This window comes from Anabrus simplex, chromosome 8 (assembly GCF_040414725.1).
Source record: "Anabrus simplex isolate iqAnaSimp1 chromosome 8, ASM4041472v1, whole genome shotgun sequence".
Taxonomy (NCBI): domain Eukaryota; kingdom Metazoa; phylum Arthropoda; class Insecta; order Orthoptera; family Tettigoniidae; genus Anabrus; species Anabrus simplex.
In genome coordinates, this window is record NC_090272.1 from 166,105,415 (window position 1) to 166,130,862 (window position 25,448).

The following is a 25,448-nucleotide window of genomic DNA, read 5'->3' on the forward strand; positions in this document are numbered from 1 at the left end:
TCAAGCAAGGAAGTGCACTGTCACCATTATCTATATATTTAAAAAAATTATGAAAACTAAAGTCAGTCAGTCCGGCCATTCTATCCAGTCGATTTCATTCTCTTTTTAACTGAAAGGTATTTATGCACAGATTTGTCATCAGGTACTATAAATCACTTAACTTCTGCTTTCCTCAAATTATTTGATTTTTCAATTTTTTGTCTCTTTGAAGCAATCATATCTTTGGTTATAATTGAGGTACAGAGTTCATTTTGGCCTAAGAACACTCAATGGATCAAGCTCTTTCATTTCAGCTCTTAACTATTCAAATCGGTTGATTCTGAGGAAAGTTATGAGTGCACATTCAATTTGACGTCTCATTTCTTCAACATTTTTTCTCATTGAAGCAATCATATCTTTCGTTCTAATTAAAGTATGCAGTTCGTTTTGGTCTAAAAACACTCAATGGGTCAATAGCTTTCTTTTGAGGTAATAACTACTTAAATTGGTAGACTCTGAGAAAAGTTATGAGTACATTTGTCTCCATGACAAAGATCTTTAAAGGACTTTTTAACAGTTTGGCGTGTAGTGTTGTTCCAAGGAACAATTCAATTTCTTTGTGTGATGTATTTTCAAGTGTTTTGTTGACATAATATTACATTCTATTACCACAGCAGATCATGTGGTTTTTTTTATTAACTCGAAACTTTGCAAATACATCCATGAGGATAGTAACAAACAACACCATACTTTGTACATTGCGGGCGGAGCCAGCGGGAAACTGCTAGTTGTTTATTATATCGATGGATGAAATCATAAAACATGTAAAACAAAGTATCAGTAGTGATGAAGTGAATGCTTTGGTATCTGCAGATGATGTGGTGATTTGGAGAAAGTGAGAAAAGGAAATACAAAGGAGGCTGTACATTTGGAAGGAAAATCTGAAGAAGTTTGGAATGGTAATTAGTAAAATGAAAACTGTAGTCATGCACTGTGGAAAAGAGAAAAAGAGAAGTCAAGTGAACATAGATGGAGAACGGTTATAGAATGTAGAACAGTTTACATATCTGGGTAGCATTATTAATGGAAGTAATGAAATCAACCCTGAAATTAATAACAGACTAAGTAAAGGTACAACATTTTATCATCAAGTCAGAGAGCTTCTATGGGATCATAAAGTACCCAAGAGAACGAAATTAATATTATATAAACAGTATTTCATACCAATTTTAACATATGGACTAGAAACGCTGGTAACTAATAAGAGACAAGATAGTAAGATCCAAGCAGTGGAAATGAAATTTTTAAGAACATCAGTTAAAAAGACAAGAAGAGATAGAATTCAAAATATTAAAATCAGAGAAGAACTGAATATAGAACCGTTAGTACAGAAGATACAGAAAGCAAGACTGAGATGGTTCAGACATGTAAAAAGAATGGGAAAGGAACGGGTAGCAAGAAGGGAATTGGAAAGAGAAGTTAAGGGAAAGAGACCAGTGGAAGACCAAGAAGAAGGTGGATGGATCAGATTTGGAAGGACATTAGAGAAGCTGGTTTGGATGTGGCAGAAGTAATGGAGTAGGAAAAGTGGAAGGACAGAAATGAGACGAGGAGGCTTGTAAACCACACCCGGAGTGGGACATTGATGATGATGATGATGATGATGATGATGATGATGATGATGATGATGATGATGATGATGATGATGATGAGGTGTTTAACCATCCTATGATGTCATAAATGATGGACAATAAATTGAACTGAACCTATTTTCGACTTTTGTATACTTAATTCGAGATAAAAACAGAGTATGAGGCAAAAGTGTGAAGTATACGGAGAAACTTAAAAAGCTATTTAACAGATATAGCTCAAAGAATTGTTTTCAGGGATTAATCATATTTATTCTAAACTGTAGTGTTAACCAACATGTATCTCATTCAGGTTTGAATAACTGTAACTTCTAGATATTACATATTTGGGAATAAATTACTTGAGGTCAGCTAATTTGGCAAGTCTAAGGCTTTAGTTTTAAGTCCATCTACACAAATGTAATTTATACAGGGACATTCTTTCATAATTCCCTGCATAGATAAAAGAATGTCCCTGTACTACTGTCCATTTCTCTGTGCATGCAACATGGAAAAAGGACTGGATGAATATTAACAGAAACTATAAGGTGAGTTAAAAGCAGTTTATATCAGAGATCATAGTTTGTAGTGATGAGTTAGAAGAGAATTGTATGAGATTACTGGTAGTCAGTAAACTCATGAAATTATCAACTTATCTGTCATTAAAGCAATGGGAGAATAAATGCTTCATAAATCAGAAAGAGACCATTAGAAAACAAAGTGCAAATCAAACTACTCCTTGGGTGGAGGAGGGACATCTGGCCAATTTTTCCTTTATCAACTGATTTTGGGCACTGGAAATTAGAATTAAACATTTTCTCAGTTACATAAGAAAAATCAGAAATTTAATCAAGCAAATAATTAATTCCTTTCTGAAGTTATGAAAAATAAATCAAGGAGAAAATGTTACAATTGTTGAAGTGCATTATGTAGGGAAACACAATAATTTGCTTACATGAGACGATATCTGTGAAGTTCCCGGTCTATGAGATATGTCTGTAGAAGAATTATGGTTCTGTTTTATTCAGTCAGTTGTAAACTGCAACTGGCTTGAAACATTCACAGACCCTGGTAATAACCAATAGTACATAAATATAATCTGTTGGTCAGATCCAGAGAGAGGGTGAGTTTAATCTCCCCAACAGAGAATAAATGTTGTTATCATCAGTATTTTTAAATATGAAAATTCTGAAATATATGTTACATTTTTGTAGAATATCTAAGAATGGATTTAAGCAGATCTGTTATAATTGTTTTAAAATTATATTGCTTTGATTTTCAGTTATTTTTATTTAATGAATCATTGTAAAAAGGATGTTGAACAATCATTTATCTAATGTAAAGGTGGAGCTGACCAAACAATAATACTGTATTGTATGTGTTTCAGAGGAACTATGATAGACATGTATCAGAAGCTGAGCGAAAGCTACAAACCAAACTAAATGAGCAGAGGAATGAAATCACTGCTGAGGTATAGTTAGATATATTTTACTGCTATTAATTCACTTCAGGGTCTGACGGACTATTAGTAAATTTAACTCTACTGATGTTTAAGTGGGAAGAACGTCTTCGTACAGAGATCAGTCGACTGCGTACAGAACTTCAGCAACTTCACACGGAAGAGCTTTTGCAAGCAGTGCGGGCAGCACGTCAGGAGCAAGACCATGAAAATCAGGCTAAGCAGGCATCTATTGAAAAGCGCCTGCAGGACTGTCTCAAAGAGGTATGACCCCTGTTGATCATCTGGAACAAATATAATTACACATAATACTGCATATATAGAATGATAGGAACATATAATTAGAAATGAAATGTCGTATGGCTTTTAGTGCCAGGATGTCCCAGGACGGGTTCGGCTCGCCAGGTGCAGGTCTTTCTATTTGATGCCTGTAGGCAACCTGCACATCGTGATGAGAATGAAATGATGATGAAGACAACACATACACCCAGCCCCCGGGCCATTGGAATCAACTAATTAAGGTTAAAATTCCCGACCCGGCCGGGAATCGAACCTGGGACCCTCTGAACTGAAGGCCAGTACGCTGACAGTTCAGCCAACGAGTCAGACATATAATTAGATAAACACAATGATAGGTCAGTAATGTAGATTACTGATGGCCTGCCTTATATGGGGTCGGTAACACAGACTACTGCTGGCTGATGTAATATGGGGTTGGCAACGTAGATTACTGCTGGCTTGTGTAATATGGGGTTTGGAAACATAGATTACTGCTGGCTGGTGTAATGTAATATGGGGTTGGTAATGCATATAACTGCTGGCTGGTGTAATGTGAGGTTTGTAATGCATAATATAAATGCTGGCTGGTGTAATGTGGGGTTGGTAACGTAGATTACTGCTGGCTGGAGTAATATGGGGTTGGTACCGTAAAACGGGATAACTTTGGCCACTTTCTTGTATATTTTAAAAATTAAAATGTGAAATATTCCCTCTAATTTTCTGAAAAATTTAATATAAATTCTGCCATGTTTATTCTTCATTTTAAAATATGAACATAATTCTAATTATTATTCAGTAATGAATTATGATTATCGAAAGAGTGTCCGGAGTTACTCCATGTTTTGGGGTAATTTCAGCCGCCATAAAAATAACTCAAGAAACAAAGTTTTCTTCAATATAGTGTTATTTCGGCCACTGTGAATGTTTTTTAAAAACCTGCAAAATGCTCAGTATCAACAATCACAAACAAATTAGAACGATTTGTGGTGAAACAGATGTATAGTCATCAAATTCACATTTTTCCCCAAAGAAGAAACTATTTTATTTAGCCTGAGCATACAAGCATTGTATGATATTACAAATTACACATTGCATTGCAAAAATATTTGCAATGGTACAAAATTTAATAAATAAAAGGTACAAAAATCATAAAACCCAATTGTATGGAGAGAAAAAGTGGGCAAAGAGGAAGCAATCTTGTAGACTGTCCTCATAGTACACTGTCTTCTAAATTAGAAAATATCTGGGCCGTTAATCACATTCTTAAATGTGTATCGTCCATGTCAACTGATATCTGTCTATCATTGAAAATGGGAACTGTCTTTCCCCTCCCTGTTGGGATAAACTTCCCCATTTATTGTTATTGTGCCTTTATTATTCTCTTCTAAGCATTCTTGAAGTAAACAGGATTGTAATTACAATACCCGCGGCCGCGTAGTGTTTTCCTGTATGTTCTTGGCATGCCGAAGTTACCCCGGAAGAGGACAACTTTTATCAAAAAACTATTCCCTGAAAAATCTATTTGAATAAAATGCATCAGCTTGCATTGATCAGTTACCATACGTACTTACATTTTGACCCCATAAACCACTGGAATGAAGAATCGAATGCTGGGGCTAGAGAACAGTTTGTTTTCTGCTGTTACCAGACAGGCCAATAGTCGCGGCTGCAAAAAAAAAAAAAAAAAATTGTTCTTTTGACTACAGAGTATGATAGAGCATTCTATTGTATGTGCATTTTAGTTGTTGCAAGTGGTTCATCTTTTTCAGTATAGGAGGCAGGAGAAAATAAGTAATCACGCACTCTCTCTCGGGAACAGCTGAAATACAACTGTGACGTCGGACAAATGTACGAGGTGAGCTAGTAAGGATGTGTGCGCACATAAAACAAATTCCAGGGACAGGGAACAAAATGTGTGATGACATACCACACCATCCCTTTCTTGCATGTGATGAACGAGCGAAGAACTCTCCCATAGGAAAAATACCACATGGGGTGGTGTAAATTGAGAGCCATGTCAAGAAGTCAGCGTCAAACACAAACACACCATGGGTTTCAGCTGGTGTCACCATTGTGTACTTGCTATGGTGCGATCCTGTCAGCTTGGAGGTCCATGTTTAAATTTCCCCCCCGGCAAAGTGTTTTCTTTGATTGGTGCTCTCAAGCCAATCTTAAGCCACCTGCATATTTAGCAACACCGCCTCGTAAAGCCCATTTGAATTTGCACGCAAAGGGATCTGATTACCTAACACCAACAGCTGATACAATTGCAATGGCTTGAGATATCAGTTTTTTTTTTTTTTTTTTTTTTTTTTTTTTTTTTTTTTTTTTTTTTTTTCAAATTAGTTATTAGTAGTTAGAGAGTTCTCTAATGTTCATACAGCCGGTTCACATTATTTCTGACCACCCTGTATGATTGAATGTATGATCTCTCTTTACAACAAGTATGTTAAAATATAGGTATGAAAGACACCATCTAGGCAAAAATGTTCTTTATTGGACAGTACAGCGATATGATCCAAGCATGTTTAAGAATGTTTAGAACATAGTGTATATTTCCTACAAATTAAGTTTTACTTATCACAATGGTTTGGTAGATTTGTGTGTTCAAAGATGGAGATAGCAGAGAAGAAATGAAATGGTATGTTTGTAATTCAGTGTTCCTAATATTATGTTGCATGTTTTCCACTGAAAGGTTTTCATTCTTTTCTGCTACATCTGTCATAATGCAGAAACAACTTAACAACTGAAGAAACTTAATTTATCTACAACAGTCATTTAAACATCTTCTGTAGTATACTCTTTAAGTAAAAAGTTCATATTCTGGACTGAATGACAGCATTAATTCATGTGTTCTCACAGGTTAGCAAACTAAAAGCAGAGCTGAATGAGAAGGACGCTCAACATCAACGTGATTTGGAAAATGCACAGACGAATGCTGACCGTGACATCATGGACTGGCGACGTAAACTCGATAAGCTGGACATGTCATATCAGGAACAGATTGAAAGACTGCAAGAAAATCATGAAAAAGAAATAGGTATATGGTCAAATATAATGCTAAACTTACAATTATTTCTTGTTATTGTTATCACTGTATATGAAATATTTAGGCCTCTACTAGAAAGAAATAGTATTATTAATACCCCCCCCCATTGCACTATAGCCCTTGTAGGGGCTTGGCCTACCAAGCAACCGCTGCTCAGCCTGAAGGCCTGCAGATTACGAGGTGTTGTGTGGCCAGCATGATTAATCCTCTCGGCCGTTATTCTTGGCTTTCTAGACCGGGGCCGCTATCTTACTGTCAGATAGCTCCTCAATTCTAATTATGTAGGCTGAGTGGATCTCAAACCAGCCCTCAGATCCAGGTAAAATTCCCTGACCTGGCCAGAAATCAAACCTGGGGCCTCCGGGTAAGAGGCAGGCATGACACGCCTACATCAGGGGGCTGGCTGTATTATTAACAGTATATTAAAAATATGATCATCTCAAAGCAATTCAAGCTATAAGCTTCCTTCTTCTCGGTTGTCATCACTAGAAATCAGATCTTTATGATCTAAAAATTTAAGTTTTAAACGCCTGCCTACACTGGACAATTTTTGAAAATAGGTTCTTACTGTTTTAAAATAGGCACAATAAAATTTATGGAGTGCATTTAAAGGAATATAAGTAGATATAATACAGATATGTGGTGGAACAGTCTATTAAGGACCTTTACTTGTCTAGGTGACTACTGTCCAGTCAGATGGCCTGCAGATACTGGAGTGTAAAGTGGTCAGCATTACGAACTCCACAGCTGAGATACTGTAATAACCCTGTATTAACAAGGTTTAAAAATTTTTAGAATACATAGGTGATTGATTTGATGCTTTATCATTCATATTCTTGTAATCATAACTATGGGAAATGATCATTAACCACATGTATATTTTTATAATACAGTGAAATCCTGATAATACCCAGCTGCTTAAAACTATACCACATAATATATGTTTCTTCTCAGGTCCATGCACATCTCCTGTATGAAGCCTTTTTAAATATTATCCCATACATTGCACTTGAATCCCATCTATTATGCTTCATTCTTGGAATATTTTTCAATTCATTACCAAGTAATGCTTGGGAGAAAATTTAAATTTTCATTACTTCTTGAAGCTAGGATCATTAATCAGTAAAGTATTCCACCCTTTACTTGATGGTTTGGCAAAGTATTGGTCCCATCTCCTGCATTCTTTAAACCTATACCCTTGTCCAAAACATTGTGACTGCTGTGTTGTTACCCCTTTTCTCTCACATTATTCCTTAGTTTTGGAAAAAAATTCTTGTCAGATTTGTGTTTCCCTTGATGTATTGAATATATTGAAGTGTCTGTGGTTAAAATGAGTATTAAACTCTCTTCAGAAATGTATGAATTAGATGAAATCGTAGAAAATCTTGCCAATGCCACAAGTGATGATGACAGGGATGAAGACTATGAATTAGTTGAACCGGTTCCCACGTAACAAGAAGCCCTTGCAGCAATGCAACTGATATGACAATTTATCAGTACTTCTGATGATATGTCAATGATTGTAAATTCATAGTTAAACGGCATAGAAAATGCTGTTATTCATAGTTTGGGTTTGTGTACAAAACAGATTATGATTAATTTTTTATTTTTTTTCCCCCTGCAAGAAATAAGCAAAGTAAAGCCATGGCATCAATAGATCTAGTGGTATAAAACATAAATACTGTGTGATATATTAGCAAACGGTATATCTTGTTTTTACAATATCGTAATATTTCAATAAAAATGTTAAAAAATTGAATATGTTTTTTATCTGTTATACTGTACATATTTTGTTATCTTCCGCTTAATACACAGTCCCAGTTAATACAGGGTTAATATAAGATTCCTTGAGGAGTATTTTACTGGGATTTTATTGTATTTACTTACATGTCCACCTCCATAGGATAACAGTTAACGCTATTAGCTATTCTGGTACTGCCAGAGATTTAAGAATGGCAGGAATACTAGTATGTGGCTAAAAACGTACATGCAGCTCACCTTCATTGGAAGTGTGCCTAAAAAGAACTGCACCATCTCGAGATGAGGACATGAGTTTACTTTACTTGCTTGAATTACGGATTCTTAAAATTAAATTCTGATAAATGGCATATTTTCAACTCTCTGAAGTCTTGTTCCCCATTCTACATCCATCCCATTCTCAATCTTTGTGCTTTTCTTCTTCTTCCAAATCTCCCTTCAGCAGTCTTGTGTAACCATTCTTATGACATGGCCAAGCCAATGTGATATTTTGCTTTTAATCTCGACTACTGTTTCTTGATCTTTTACAAGATTCTCAACTGATTATTAGTTCTTATTCTTCAAATTCTATTCTCAACTACTTGTCATAGAAGCATTTCAATATTCTCCTTTCCTAGGTATTCAGAAACAACATGTCTATTTCTGACAAAGACTACATTTTACCACCGTACATAACTATTTATATATCTTACCATCTTATACATATTAAGTATGGCTATTTTCATTCTTTGACCCACCTTTCCTACTTTTAAATTTGATATGCTCCATCGTAGTATATTAAAGGGGCTGTCGGGCTGAGGTGGTAAAGGTGTGCTCGTTTGCCCGAAAGGACGTGGGTTCGAATCCCCATCAGGAAGTCGTAAAATTTAAGAAACAAGATCTCCACTTCCGGAGGTGCACATAACCCTGGGGTTCACTCAGCCTACATCAAAAATGAATACCAGGTTAATTCCTGGGGGCAAAGACGGCCGGGTGTAGAGCTAACCACTCTACCCCATCAAGTGCCGAGGTTACGGGTAGTGGAAGCCTTTACCTTCCACCCCTCCAAGGACCTTCATGGCCTGTACGGAGATGACTTTTTTAACTTAGTATATTAATGTACTTATATTAAAATGTAAAATCTCCAATCTTGGCTGCTCTTTCATTGAATTTAGACTTGTGAAACACCTCATTTAATCAAACTACAGTATAATAAACCAAACCATTTTATTTCTTTAAAACTATTCCTCACTTTAATCATTATTGTAAAAATTGCAAACATGTTTCAAGGATCATTCTCAGAATTCTTACTTTCAATCTAAAAACCAAACCAAACCCCATGGCACTACAGCCCTTGAAGGGCCTTGGCCTACCAAGCGACCGCTGCTCAGCCCGAAGGCCTGCAGATTACGAGGGGTCGTGTGGTCAGCACGACGAATCCTCTCGGCCGTTATTCTTGGCTTTCTAGACCGGGGCCGCCATCTCACCGTCAGATAGCTCCTCAATTCTAATCACGTAGGCTGAGTAGACCTCGAACCAGCCCTCAGGTACAGGTAAAAATCCCTGACCTGGCCGGGAATCGAACCCGGGGCCTCCGGGTAAGAGGCAGGCACGCTACCCCTACACCACGGAGCCGGCTACTTTCAATCTACTTAATGGATTTATCTTCACCCAATCAAATCACCCATTAGCTATAACACTAATTATTATTATTGTTGTTATTCAAACAGGTATAGTCTCAATATCCATTGGAATAATATCTCCGTCCTTTTAATTCTGAAGATGAGTTTTTCTGAAAATTCTTTCTTTGCAATGCTTTTCCAGGAATAAATTCATTCTTAGATTTTTTATTACATTCCAGCAGTTACAAATGCTTCACACATGTCAAAGTAAGTAGTAATGCTGTTTTCTTCCTGAAGACATGGGTTCTATAAGTAAATTTTTTTTGAAGATTGTTTCTTTTTCATATTTTCTGATTTCTTTGTGTTGTAATAAATAGTTTCCGTTACTGATGTCAACTTAAGAAGGATATCTCTATAATTTTTTGAAATATTGCTTGGAAACGATCTAATCATTGTAAGCTGATTTAATCGTTGTGTTAAGAACGACTGACTGAAGATGCTGAACGACGGGTGCAACAAGCTGAGCAGGCATGGCAGCTACAAGCCACTTCAACCAGGGCCACACTAGAACTAGTCAAAGAGCAGCTGGAGCGTGATGCTCAGGACCGCCTCGATGCTCTTGAACGGAAGCATCAGGAGCAACTAGGTAATTTATACAGCGTGTGAATGTATTGAAGAAATCTAATAATATTTCATCTACTTTACTTTATAAGAGATATCTACTTTGAAATTTTTATGTTTCAATTCTTAATGCAATTTGCACTTTTCTGTCTTTGTGTAGCTCATTTAAAATTCATTTTGGATTATACTCTCCAATTGTAGTTTCTGAAGGTAAGTTTTCTACCTTCCTCTCATTTTTCTTTCAGCCATACTGTGGAGACCCTCTCTATCAGCCTACTTGGAACCAGATCCTTTCTCAGATAATGAAATGGCTGGTTAAACCAACAGTATTAAAATAAAGAGCCCATTGAACAATTTATAGTATGATACTATACCGCATTTTAAGATATTTCACCATGTTTTAAACAGTATTTCAAAACATACTAGGCTTATGAAATTCATTTAATTACAGTTATTAACAGTATTACAAATGATTAAACATGAACATAAGAGTACAGTACGTACATATCAATGAGACTGTCTGCTACGACATGAAATATTACTAGTTCATGTCCAACAGCTGCATTTTCACTTCATAATACAATTGCTTATTCACTAAAGTAAACTTTTGAAAAAATAAGATTCTATCATGAAATTATTAAAAACTATAATTCCAGTACACAGCACTCATTTTACGATCACCAAAATTGTGCATTTGCTTACTTATGCTGAATAAATCAACTAAAAAAAGCATCTGCTATTGTAAGCAATATGAAACAAGTTGCATTTTGTCCATAAGCAGGCAGGGTGGGAGACACCACAGGTGCCTGCAACCGTGGGAAACTGAAGTCACATTATTCTCTAGGTCAGCCAGCTAAGCAGAGGCTGATTAAAAGGGCATCCACTGTATTTCTGTTGGCAGTGACTAATGTTGAGGAGGATGATGATGATGGTGGTGATCAAATAATTCCTACTTCAGGAATTTTCTTCTTGGTCATAGAGACAGACAATTTGTTATTTAATCTGAAAAGTCTTTCGTAAATTCTCTGTAATGGAAGCAGAAATGAATTCAACAGAGGAGGAGAAGAAATAGATCTGGAAGAATTGGGGTTAATGAAGGAAGAGTGTTTTGTTTCTGTGAGAAGATATGGAGTTTACCCTCTTGTGTTTTCTTGCTCTTCCATCTGTTTACACTAGCCTGACCATGTGTATGTCCCTATCTTCAACAACAGTGTTTCTGTACCTATCAAAGCCTGGACACTGCCCTTCTTTGGCAGACCCTCCTTGATGGAAGATAGTCGATCTTTGATGATCTATATTAGATTACTTTATTTGTTCTATTTCCATTACTCCTATTTCATATTCCTGTTATCCAACAAATATGGAAGATTCATTTGATAATTGAAAGATGATACTGTTACTATTAATTCTGAAAATGAAGAAACTGTCTTAAGTCCATTTTTTGTTTCCTTTAGACTTTGAGTTTTCAACATTCTGAAACTAAAATTCTTTGTTCATTAAAGATGTTGATGCAGACATAAAGTTCTCACTTTGTGCTGAAAGGCTAGTTTCCAATGAGTTGATTTTACACCTCATTTACTGGTTAATCTGAAGGAGATATACACTTGAGATCCCATACTTAGAAGGCATCCTCAAAGTAACCAGTAAATGAGGGCTAGAAAACTCGGTAAATACTTGATGTTCGATGTGTTACCAGGAACTCTGAATGGAATGTCCACAGAGTTGCAGTGGGAGAGGCTAATGCAAGAACGTGAGGAGGTCCTGGCCGTGGTTCAACAGCAGCATCAGGAACAGCTCGATGCTCTTAAGAGGGAACTGGAAGCAGCACAGAAAGAACAGAAGTTCAAGGAATCTGAGGTAAGCTTAAAAAATTAAACAGAAATCAGTTTCAGACTTGCTGACAGTATTTATGAACTATATTTTCCATGCACTGTTTCTGTCGTTTATTTACAGACGGCTGCTTCACATGGTAAGAAGAAACCAGCAAACAAAATACCTGTGTGTCATTAATCAGTACAGTAAATAGAAAATATACAGAAATAGGAAAGATATTGTGGCTGATATGTAAATGAATCGTACTCATACTGTGAGTAGGACTGAATCAGGTGATTCTGAAGATGAAATGCATAAGAAAATGATAATGTAGTACAATTCCCCCCCCCCCGGTTGTATATGCCTGCAGTGTGGGCACTCCCGAGTATTACTCGGTGTCAGCTGTTTTGAACTATTGAGAATTCCCTCTCCTTTTGTGTGTGGGCAAGAGGGACGTCCTTCCTCCTCGAGGTGGTTTCAACTGTTCACCACCCTGTTGCTCATGGGTGTCCTTGGCCTCTCCTTAGTTCTGTGATAGTAAGAGTTTTCTATAAAAATTGATCCTCTTCACTTTGCCTGATACATACCCATACCAGCAGAATTGTTTTTCTTCCACTTTCTCATCAATAGCACCAATACCAAAGGACCCTTACATGTGCTCATTATGCACTCTGTCAGAGTAACCACAGACTGTTGCAGCATTCGCATTTCTGTGGCATGCATTTGTTAATCATACTGCTTTAGCCTTGCCCAGCATTTGGAGCTATTCTCTCACAATCAGTACCATACTTGCATTTCTTTCATAATTACAGAAATAGATTTTGTCACTAGGTTAATCTAGGTTTCCTCTTCACTTCACAGTACAAAAGTGTGGTGTAAACTCGTGTATTGTCATTTACATATGGGAGAATCTGTGTCTATCCTATTTGTGTGTAAATGAATCATATTTATTTCCCTAGTCTATATGTGTGATATTATTGTTGTGTGCTTTTTTTTTGAACCTATTTCAGCACTGATTTTTCTTAATTTTTTAAATTGTAACTTACTGAATGAAAAATTGAGATTGTATGCAATAGCAAAGTGAGCAATTCCGAGTGAAAAATAAAATGAGGATCCAAGTAACTTGAGTTAATTCTCTATTACGAAGTTGTGCATAAAGCAAGTTTAAAATGTATGCATCCAGTGAGCCCATGAGAAAAATTACTTGGAGTTACTTGGAACTTCACAAAGTGTGAATATTTCTGTGAGTTGCAGCTGCTTGCATTTTTTTTTTTTTTTTTTTTTTTTACTGCATATGAGTAGATTATGTTGTTTATTTGGGAGTTTAGATGAAGAGTCAGTTTCATGAGAGCATAAGTTATACTAACAATAAATATCAATCTATGTAAATAAAATTTGGGTGCTGGTCCCCCAGTGGAGGAAATGCCACTGAAATCCAGCAGGCAGCATCTGTTCTCCAGGTTAGGGACAGCCTCATTGAAACCTGGCAGTTAGGTATAACATGTCTTGAGGTGTGGCAAGCCCACTGTAATAATAGCCTATATGAATTATCAAAGTGGATCAGAACAAAGATCTAAGGAATACCCTAGAAACAACACACATCTCTTGTGACTCCAGGAAGGTGTGAGAAGTGGATGGGATGATCCACAGCACAACCGAGGAGTTCCCTGGTTAAGGGTGATGGAACCAGGAGAAGAAAAATAAAATTACAATTTTCTTTTCTACACTTCTAATTATGATATATCAATAAACAAGCTTGCATGCACGTTCCACTCCCCACAAGTAGGGCTGATAATGTTTATTTTTTGTTATTTAAAACAACACTGTCATCACCACTTTCTTTGCGTCTATTGACTGTTTAAACATTCTGGACCTAAAATTGATATCATACATTAAAAACTAGCAACCTGCCCTGGCTTAACAAGGAACAGTTTGGAATTGAATTTTTTTATATTTAGGCCTTATAAGATTTGCTTGTAGATGACATTAGTCGATTTTCCTCCTGATGTACGTACAAAGATCATCTGTGTATCAACTCATTCCTTTCTCCCCATGCAATATTTAAATCATTCGTGCACTTTCACTAAAACAATGATAGCTGCTAAACCATACATGAAAATTATATACTGTAAAGTGTATTTTTAACTCAAAAAGATTACTAGATTACATTTGTTTCGATAAAAGATATATGATTAATCTATAAATAAGTTTTCCTTTTTTTACTGCAAACTTAACATAAAATCACTTATTAGCTATATACCATCTCAGACTTCTTTTGTAGAGATGTTTATTCTCAGTAATTCTTTCAAAGATAGTTGTGGTATATCATTAATGGTTTAGTCAATGTAAGCTGACAAAGGCTCAGATTGCCTTTTTTTTCTTTGACTTCCTTCACTAATATTACCACTGCTTTGCTGCCTATTGTCATAGATTTATGTTTTATGCACCTGAATATTCCATGATAAATTCTCTATACAATGGTGAAAAATACCTCAAAATCATGTTGGTGCTTCTTGAGATTAGCCCACACAAACAGACACACGCCTACCAGGGACTTTTCTTATAATATGTATAGATTTTCTTGGAATAGGAGCTTGAAATTTAAAGTAATACTGTGACGAATAGAATACCTAGTGAGATCACTCACCGAGTTCAAGCGCGCTACCGCAGAGCGATGCTAATGGAGCCAATCACCAATGCTACACAGTCAACTGTTTTAGGGGAGGTTACACTGATATGCAAATAACCAAATACAACACCCCCCCAAAAAAGAAAACCTTTTTAAACAGAGCACATAAAACATTAAACATTCTGTGTTCTTAATCTGCCCCTGTGGTTAATTAATCCTAGTTTTGACTGAGGAAAGAGACATTCAGCTCAAGTTAAATTATGAGTTGCGTACTTAAGTCGCCTTTTTGAGAGATGCTATTGGCTTTTGGGTAACGGTAAGGGAACTAGACTGACCATTCATTTTAAGACTACTAGGCTGACCTGGAACCTTACCACCTTACCACTTATTGTTGCCATCACTGCTTCACTTACATCGTGATTCTTGTTCCTTACCCTCTTGATACTGTCTTCATTCCTCTTCCTACTGGGTGGCTTTCAAGATTTTACTTCAGTGGATAGGTATTTCAGTAAATTTGGAAAAATATGAGGCACCGCTCCTGGTTTTAATTTTCACCTCACACGAGGAAGTTCAATGTTTTTACCATTCACAACAAAACAGTCCGTCTTTTTTAAGTTAATTAAATCTGCCGAAAAATGCAGGTCACATATTCTGCTTTTGGCTGACAATTGCTTATCTTTCTGTGGAATAACTCTCGTCCACTTCACAAACAGATTATTTTCTTTTGGCAGTATAAAAAAAATTTCTGCCACCAGGCTTCCTTCTGTAACCCGATTTACAACCAAGAACAAAACAGTACGACATTTTCTCGAAATAACAGAAAACTAGTTGACTGCATGCACAAAGCACTGCACAGATACTAACAGACTTTCGGAAAATATCAAAACAAACAAATTCCCTCAATAGGCGTTAAAATTGTTACTATCACTTCATGCACACACTTGTCGACAATTTGGCACACGTGTTGTTGCAGCTGGTTTGTTGCTACTGAAGTGCCACACTCCAGCGGGGCCAACAACGACAATGTTAAGAGAGCAAAGTGATCACACAAGGTATTCTATTTGTCATGGTAATACTGTATGCAGCAAAACAAACCACAGCGAAATGTTATTTAGTTACATTGGTAAAATATGTGCTCAAAATGTGTACCATCACATGTCACATTATTCATAAAGTTCCTGAAGGTTATTGAACATGTTAATGAACAAAGGTTGTTGTAAGGACACAAAAAAAATACATTATCCTCTTGAGTAATTCAGGAATATTTGTAGGTAGATCATCCGTCTTTAAAAACTGATTCTTTCAACATGCCCCATGTGTACGCACCTGGGACCATGAGATCCAAGGAACAGGAAGGGTACAGTAATGGAGTTCCACAAGAAATTAGGCGATTTCCAAAGTGTTGTTGCAGAAGGGTAAGGGACTCCCCCCGCGGAGCAGGCTGTAGCTCCATCTTGCTGCCCTCCCCTCTATTACAGAACCATTATTGCAGAAATCAAGACAACACTGAATTCACAATATGTCAAACTATAATATATAATAAATACATACTTTGTTGCTAATTTCACTTCAGGTGATAGTTCAATGTTTTAATTTGAAACATTGTACCTTTCTCTTTCTAAAATTATTTCATCTGTACATCCACTATTTTTGAGTCTTGAAAGCACTGGCAGCCAGCCCCAATGCATGATTTCTTGTGAGATAATTACTTTCAATATACTAGCCAATTGTGTGGTTAACTCTAAACTTCATGAATTCATTGCAAAGAGACAGCAAAGAATATGATAGTGCATGTTTCAAAGAGTTTATTTTTGTACTATAATCTGTGCTCATTTGATTCAAACTGAACCAATATTTTCAAATAAAACAGTAACTGGAATGTTTGATGTGTTTGTTATTCCCATTTTGCATGTCACAAATGACTGAAGATATCATTAAGTTTTTCTGTAAGACCCATTTGCATGTTGGGTAATGTGTACTACATTTCTTTTGTCCTGATACAGTAAGCGGATACTAAGTGATGGATTTTTCTGATCCCTGTTGCTTTATTGTTGTCATCCAGGGCTGACAGTAGTTCACAGTGCTAAATAATATTATCATGAACAGTGATGGGAAAAGTACAAAATAAAAGTAATTGGGCTAAATTACAGTTACCTGAGACTTTTTTTATTCAATTAAAATTACTAATTACTTTTTCAAAAAGTAATTAGTACAGTTACTTTACAGAATGTGAGTCTTTAGGAAATCACTGACTTTTTTTTTTTTTTTTTCCACATGGGGATGGAATGATACCAAAGTTTGCAAGGAAAAATACATTATTCCATTTTGTGCTTTTTAGCATAGGGACAATAAATGACTATCATTACTAGGTGAGACAAATCAGATTTTCAAAACGATTGCTTCTTAAAAAAAATGTGCATGTCACTTTCGTGTTTTAATTATTTTCAGAATATCTAATTGAAAATATTTATTCAAAATAGGGGAATGGAAATGTCTTAAACCCCTTCACTGCACATGCTTATTCCGACTCCATTCTCGGCCACGTAACCGCTGTGGGTGGGGGCGGTAGAATAACATTCACTGTATCCCCTGCCTGTCTTAAGGGGCGACTAAAAGGTAGACCAAGGACTCTCACCTTGGGAGCGCAGGTTGGCGACCACGGTTCTGCTAGGTGAATCTGGCACTGATTCCGCTTACATAAGTCAGAATCTTTGGTTTCATCTTTCCTATCTGACTTCTGACCTCGCTTGGTCAACTGTTGTTCTTTCCCGATCTCGATGGAATTAGGTTTTTGAGGTGTAGGAAGTCTCATTTCCATGCCCTTCATGACCCCTCCCTTTCTTTTGCCGATTCCTTCACTTTTCGAAGTGTCGGACCTTCTGATTAGTGTTAATAGAGGGTGGTTGCACAGTACTTCCTTTTAAAACAATACTCGCCACCACCACTACCATCTCAGCTACGTAGTACAGATTACCGAAATCTCAACCAGTATTTTTTATTAAAATGGTCAATCTATTTAATACAATACAATTTTCAATACAGACCACCATGAAGTTCATTACATGTAAATCTCAACCAGTAACCATGACAACCTACAAGTAAATGAACGAGTGCGTGTTGTACCCTGGGATTATATTCTAGGTGTGAGTGCTGGGCTCCTAACTTACCAAGCTCTCGATGCAGTGTATTTTGATTACTAGAATGTAACAATTACAATTTTATTTTCAGAAGTAAATTATAAGTAAAAATTACATTTAATGCAAAGCAATGGTTGCAAGTAAAAATTACTAAGAAAGTAATCGTTACAAGTAATTCAATTACATCCCAACTCTGATCATAAATAATGTTGTGAAATTTTCAATGAATCGATTTAAGAATCTGAAAGATATCTTAAAATCTCATCAGAAAAAATATTAATAATAATTGGAAATGATCACCTTTGACATGCACACAATTTGCAAGACACTCATGCATTGAATTACAGAGTACTATACACCTTGAGGGAAATTAACTACTGATTTCACAAGAAAGAAGTATCTTTTCTAGTAAACCATGTCCTGATATTCAGATCACAATTTGAAGTACCGAGAGTAATTGGGGTTAGATCTATCACATGGGCAATTATTAAGCACAGTTTAGTCCAACAGATTCATTTCAACCATTGCTGGGTTGTTTGAGCCTTCTGAGTAAGTGACCAATTCTACTGGAAGCTCCTTTCCTGACCATAAAAGATGATGTTGAAAGCCTTGTTGTCCAGGATTCTCTCCTGGTAGACTCTGGCTAATGTTTTTCTGGTGTCATTTTCCACTAAAATGGTGCTCGCCAATACTGTCACAATTCAATATCTATCATACCATGGCTATAGATCGGCAGGTATAACTTTATGCACTTCCTGCCACTACATTAGTTTGAATGCCAGGCACCCCCTTGAGGCCACCAGTTATGTGTAGACAGCATGCAGGATCTGCAGTTGATTGGTTGCCTCAAGGCTGAACTGTAAGCAGGATGATTTAATTTAATTCATTTCAACTAGTCTGGTATATAACAGGGCACAAACATCCCCATTACAACACACCTCCACAGATACAGTACATTTTACATAATAGCCCCTTTTAAATCTCGACCATCTTCAGTAGCCTCATAAGCTTCTCACATATATCCTGTTATTCTGAACATTTTAAGCCTCTTCTACTGCAAAAATCTTTTCATCAGTGAACAGAATTCACTGAGCACATTTACCACATAATGCCCAAATTGACATTTGCTTTTATACCATCTGATGCTTAAACTCATCTGTGGAGATGCATCTTTATCATGGTTAGTCTCGGCTTACATCCTAACGTTTGAGAGATGAATAGTTTGAGAATTTTATTTTCACAGCTATTGTGAATAGTGGTTAGTGATAGATAAGGAAAATTGGAGTTAAAATACACAGTATAAATTAACAGTGATGGCATTTGCAGAAAATAATGGCAATTGTGCTGTAACATGGGAGTTTTGTGTAGAGCGATCACATGTACGCTACTGGCATGGACAAAAAAAAGAACGCAGCAGTGTGTCAAGAAGACAGCCTTATCATTCTGGGGTTCGAAATCAGGTCAGTATCCAGAAATTGAAAAAAAGAACTTTTAAAAATATGTAAATTTCACACTAAATGCTTCAGTTAAGGTACTGGAGATCATAAAGAGAGGCAATTTAAGAATCTCAACATAAATTGTTATAAACTGACATACTAATTGATTTCACAACTGAAATTTTACATCAGATATATTATGTCATGTTTTTTATATTAATGTGCATACTTTGGTGAATTTTAGGTTCTGTTCAATACTATTGATATGTAACACAGGGTAAGTTATAAGTCCCATTAGGTGGGTTTTTTTTTTTTTTTACAGTTGGACAGAACAAAAGCCAGCTGAGTGGTAAGAAGTAAAACTATGTCAACAAACAGAGAAACTATACAAGTTTTTACCTTACCTCACAAGTTGCTCGATATGTGCGCTGTTTGTGAGTCTGCAACATCAGTTCTAAAATCCATTGCCTGCCACACAGGTTGTAACATACGCTACTGAGGTCGATAGTAGCCACTGTTTCAATTATTTTTGTTTTTTATTTTGTTGAAATGCTGGCAAATCCTGTTGAGGGAGGGGGAGGGCATAGACAAAATGTTTATCAAAATCCTACAGGAAAAAGTCGCATGGAGTCAGATCGAGTGACATGAGAGTTAAGTCTTTGTTTGAAGAGCACCTTATCCAGCAGTTAGGAAGAGCATCATTTAAGATAAGAATGTACATTGGAATGAAAATATGATAATACTCCATCCTGTTGGAAAATGACATCATGGTCCATGCTCTGTTCCTGCAGTTGTGGCATTAACCAATTTGATATAGATGTTGATTCTCATAGGGAACCTGAAATATTTGTCCCAAATGAGTAAATCAAATTAACCAATTTTCCAATATGTCCAAGTAGGTAACACTTGTAACAGTTCTCTCACTGAAGTTAAATGGTCCACACACATTTTGAGATGAAACTGCACAAAACGCATTGATTTCTGCAGTCATGGAAATGTTACATTCTTATACTGTATGTGGATTTTCCAAGCCCCAAATACGCATGTTATGCTGATTGACTACATTGGAAACTAGGAATATTGCCTCATCACTGAACATAAGTTTTTGGCATAGCCATCGTCATCCCCTTTGCCTCGCTTGCAGTTCCTAACAGAATTGATGATTTAACCTTTTTGGTACTGAGTGCCTGAATCGGCTGGTACCATTTAAAGCACACCTTTTTGTTTAGTACATATCAGGCAGTTTTCTGAGTCATTTACCGCTTCTGGCTTTCACAATATGTTGATTTAGGTTTTTGAGAACTCGTGGAGAAACGGTTATGCACAGGATGCACATACTTAAGCGATGGGCCCAATCTGCTGTTCTTTTAGCATCACATAAAAAGGTCATCATGAATTTCCTATACCACTCTCTTATTGTCTTATCCATCAGAGAATATGTGTGATACCTTGCATGAAATGTACACTGATCCGTTACAACAAACTCACTTTTACCAAACTGCAACACATAAAATGTTTCCTCTTCTCCTGGGCATGTTGGCACACTACTGATTCCCAGTGAGAAAATGCACAATTACCTTGTGGCACCAAATATAAAAGAAATTTGTACATTTCCCCCTTTTAATGATGTACTTTCTTCTCCTCATTGTGTTTTGGATACTGCCCTGCCAACTTCAGAAACTCCAGAGGGTTATAACTAGGGCTCGGATAATTATGTGCTTAACTTCTCAGAAAGATGTATTTATTCATGTGCTTAAAAAGTTGAAAAAATGTGATTTAAGTTTTCAAAATATGTTCTTAAATTTGTACTGTAATTACACCTCCAGTTGCTCAAAAATATAGCTGAAACTTCAAGTTGTTTAAAAATTTTATTTTTATTTTTTGCTAGTTGCTTTACGTCGCACCGACACAGATAGGTCTTATGGCGACGATGGGACAGGGAAGGGCTACAAGTGGGTAGGAAGCGGTCGTGGCCTTAATTAAGGTACAGCCCCAGCATTTGCCTGGTGTGAAAATGGGAAACTACAGAAAACCATTTTCAGGGCTGCCGACAGTGGGATTCGAACCTACTATCTCCCGAACACTGGATACTGGCCGCACTTAAGCGACTGCAGCTATCGAGCTCGGTAGTTGTTTAAATAAACCAGTCCACAGCACAAATGTTCTGTCAGACATACTTCCTGCTTAACAGACCGGTGCTTGCCACTGTTTCTGAATCCATATCACTCATCTCATCCTCTGCGTTGTCACCAATTTTACCACTAATTCTGACTCGGAGTAAAGTTTTAGTAAGGAGTACCAAATTCAGAAGTTTTTGATGATGTTTATGCGTTTGCAGCAAGTTGACATAAGTAAATAGTAGCATGTGTTATTCCTTTATATCTCCTCTCAACATGAGTGGAAAGATATGTGCTGTGTTTGGCTGCAGTAACTATGAAGTGCAGAAGGATTTGCAGTCTTTCTTCTGTTTCCCTCGTGAAAAGAAAATGTAAATAAATATTGTGTTTGCATATATATTCTTCAAGTGACACAAGATTTTTATAGTACTTCCTAAACATCTAAACTGCATGGCCCATATTTTAACTGGCTTAAAATATAATAAACTTATTTTATTGTATAGTGCAGTAGTTAACCTTCAATACCGATGTGTTGTAGGTGCGATCTTTGGGTTTTGAATTAATTCAGGAAAATGAATATGCATATGTGTGTGGCTGCTTGTGTTCCAAGTTACCCCATTTGGAATGCCGTAATGCGTTGTCAAGCACTGAAGAAAATATGGGTGACTTAAGAAATGTACATATTTTGTTGAAACAAAATGATGATATAAATTTGCTTTACCCTACTGTAATGGCAAGTATTGCTTATAGGGAAATTTTGAAGTTTTTTGAGGCTAAATTTATAGATTTTCTTTCTGTTAGTAGGCTTCATGTTAAGAGGAAAATTGTCCAGTTCTTAAACGTTAATTCATTGAATCATGTGTGTAAGGAATGTGTCAATATTTTTATTGACGAGTGTCTTAATGTGGTGATACAATGTTTTTAAATGAGAAAAAAGACAAATATAGCCATAAAAGTTCAGGCAGGAATGCTAAAGCTAAAAAAGTAATGCATTAATGAAAGATCAAGCCCTTTCACAGCAGTCCATTTCACATCTTGATTATATGTGTAATTTCAGTCTTTAAATAATAACATGTTAAATAATTCTTCATTCGTTTGTTCAGAATTGCTTTACCAACTTTGAAGTTAATATCTTAATAACACTTTCTTTCTAGACGTAATTTATTTATCCATTTCCGTATATGCATTTGCATTGATATTTGAATTTAGCGCGAATTTCCAGGTCACGCCACTAGGAGCGCCACTTGCAAATTGCCTCCCCTCTTAACAAGGATAAATCCGGAAGTGTCGCGTATTGTCTCTACTGTATTTGATAGTACCTACAAAGGTTGACTCGTAGAGAGAGAAAGTTTGACGTACTGTACTTCTCTAAGGTTTGACGTAGCACTGGATGCTGCAGTTTGTTAATTGGTATATCAGGCATAAGAAATGCTTGACAAATATGTTGTGAAAACTAGACAAGGTCTCAGATCTTGTCATTTCAGGAAGTAAACTCTGTGCCAGCTTCATTAATGATGCACACTTCATGTGTTTTGCTGTTGCAAAATATTGCATAACTTGGAAACACGTCTGTAGCTACAGGATCCTCATAAATGTTGCAAAATAATATAGTTCCATCAGTTTAAGAATGTCCCCAAACTCCAGCACAAAAGAGTTCAAAATATCACTCTTTTTTTTGGGATGCATCTTATTCATAGAAACAAGAACTCGCATGCTGTCAGTCTCTTAAGCTTGGCAGACCACTGTAATTTCAGAGAAAATTTCCTGTTAAGGTACAGACTTAGTGGATGGACAAAGAAGGCTTAATGAGACTGCCAGATCCAGCCCCCCGCTGTCCTGAAAGGTTGGAGAATTCCTATCTTGAAATACAACACAGAGAGAAGGGTTCACTGACAAAACAGATAAGCCAATTACTTGAACTGCCAAAGCTTGAAAATGTGGACAAGAGACATCTAAGAAGTAGAATATTTTGCCAAATGTAAGAAATATGTACTTAAGAATAAATACGCTAGGACACGTATTTTAACTATAAAAACAGCAAAAATATGTAAACAAATAAAACAATATTTAGTTAAATAAAATACACTTAAGCAAAAATCATCTGAGCCTTGGTTATGACTTACCCAGAACATTATTATTGAAAAAATTAGGCACAGTATACTTAGATTTTATTATTTTTATTTCTGATCATCAAAGCCTAAGCAGGTACTTATTTGTGACAATTCTTACATGTTTAATATCTTGTCTTTGTAAGTCACTACATTATTTTTCCTCATTCAGCTTAATTTTCTACCTTCTGAGATATACTGGCATGGCCTGTACGGAGATGGCTTTGCTTTGCATTGTTCTTAACTTCGTGAAGTTCAAGCATGCCTTCATTACTGAATCCTCATTTTATTCTTCCTTATTAGTTCCACTGTGGTTATTTTTTATATTCCTTTAATTATAAAAACCTCTACATGCACCTTATTTTTAGCTCGTACATCTTTTAATGATTGTTCCACAGAATTTTTTACCAATGTTTTAGAAGAGAAAGCTTTGTATATATATTTAATTTATGTTGAAATTACTGTCCAGCTCCTTGGCTGAATACTGCGTTAGTTCTAATGTAGAATGGACTCCTGGTGTATTCATACACACACATAACACCACACTACCAGCCACCACAGACATGCAATAGTAAAAATATCCCTATACATAGGGTTGGTGTCAGAAAGGAAATCCAGCCATAAAACTGGATTAAATCTGTTCGTGGTACTGACCCCAATCAATTAGAAAAAGAAGAGTTTAAAACAATTATAATTTATGCAATCATATTCCAATTTTTAACAATTGAGGGTACTTCATTATTAAATAACTCCAGTACACCTTTTCCAGTGCAGTGGGAAACTGTTAAGTCAACGACTGGTTGAAATATCCTTATAGCTTTGTTTCATTTTAAGTAAGGACAGTTCATCAGTATGAAGTTCAGCTCCATGGCTAAATGGTTAGCGTGCTGGCCTTTGGTCACAGGGGTCCCAGGTTTCATTCTTGGCAGGGTCGGGAATTTTAACCAGCATTAGTTAATTTCGCTGGCATGGGGCTGTGTGTATGTGTCATCTTCATCATGATGCACAGGTTGCCTACAGGCGTCAAATCAAGAAAGACCTGCACCTGGCGAGCGGACATATCCTTGGACACTAAAAGCCATACCCCATTTATTTCATCAATATGAACCTGACGAGGGACACTAAATAAAAGTAAGAAAATTCTTAATATGAAGATAAAATTGGAATTCAAGAGGGAAAATTGGGGCAAATATTAGTTTACAGGAAGGGGAATTAGGGATACAAATAATATACCAAGGGAGATGTTCAATAGATTTCCAGCTTCATTGAAATCATTGAAGAAAAGACTAGGCAAACAACCGACAGGAGATCTCGAAATTGAGTGACAGCCTGAAATGCAGATCAGTTGTGTTTGACTGAAGATATATTTATTTCAGATCCAACAAAGTATCCAGTATAATAATAATAAAATAATGGCGTATGGCCTCCGGAGAGGCCTGGTGCAGGTCTTTTTCTAGTAGACGGCCTATTAGGTAATTTGCATGTCTGTGAAGATGAGGGCCCTACCTAGGATGATTTCTAATGTTGAATACGCCACACACACCCAGCCCCCGAGCCATTGGAATTAACCAATTAAGATTAAAATCCCCGACCCGGCCGGGAATCGAACCCGGGACCCTCTGAACTGAAGGTCAGTACGCTGACCATTCAGCCAATGAGTTGGACAGTATCCAGTACAAAGCATTATATTCATTTAGATGCAATGAGACATCCAGTACAAAGTGTAGTTGATGTGTTTGCCATGAATTATTTCATAAAAGTTTCCTCATATCTTGTGATTTTTCTGTAAACCAAAATGTTGATTTTCGTATCTGTCTCAAGCTATCAATGTAAAA

General features: G+C 36.4%; 1 protein-coding gene across 10 annotated transcripts in view; it reads left to right on the top strand.

Moving 5' to 3' along the window:
- Positions 1 to 25,448, top strand: part of LOC136878916 (protein FAM184A) — a 442,374-nt gene that overhangs the window by 379,408 nt on the left and 37,518 nt on the right. For 6 of the 10 annotated variants that reach the window (XR_010860864.2, XR_010860863.2, XM_067152527.2 and 3 more), the window contains 5 exons: positions 2,995 to 3,078; positions 3,163 to 3,330; positions 6,208 to 6,385; positions 10,235 to 10,399; positions 12,071 to 12,231. Coding sequence is in view for 6 of the 10 variants with exons in the window: in XM_067152527.2 (XP_067008628.2) it covers positions 2,995 to 3,078; positions 3,163 to 3,330; positions 6,208 to 6,385; positions 10,235 to 10,399; positions 12,071 to 12,231 (756 nt within the window). In the remaining 4 variants the exon portion in view is untranslated. Of the gene's footprint in view, positions 1 to 2,994; positions 3,079 to 3,162; positions 3,331 to 6,207; positions 6,386 to 10,234; positions 10,400 to 12,070; positions 12,232 to 12,327; positions 12,344 to 25,448 lie in introns of all 10 variants that reach the window. The other 4 variants (XR_010860861.2, XR_010860862.2, XM_067152524.2 and 1 more) reach the window with 2 other exon arrangements.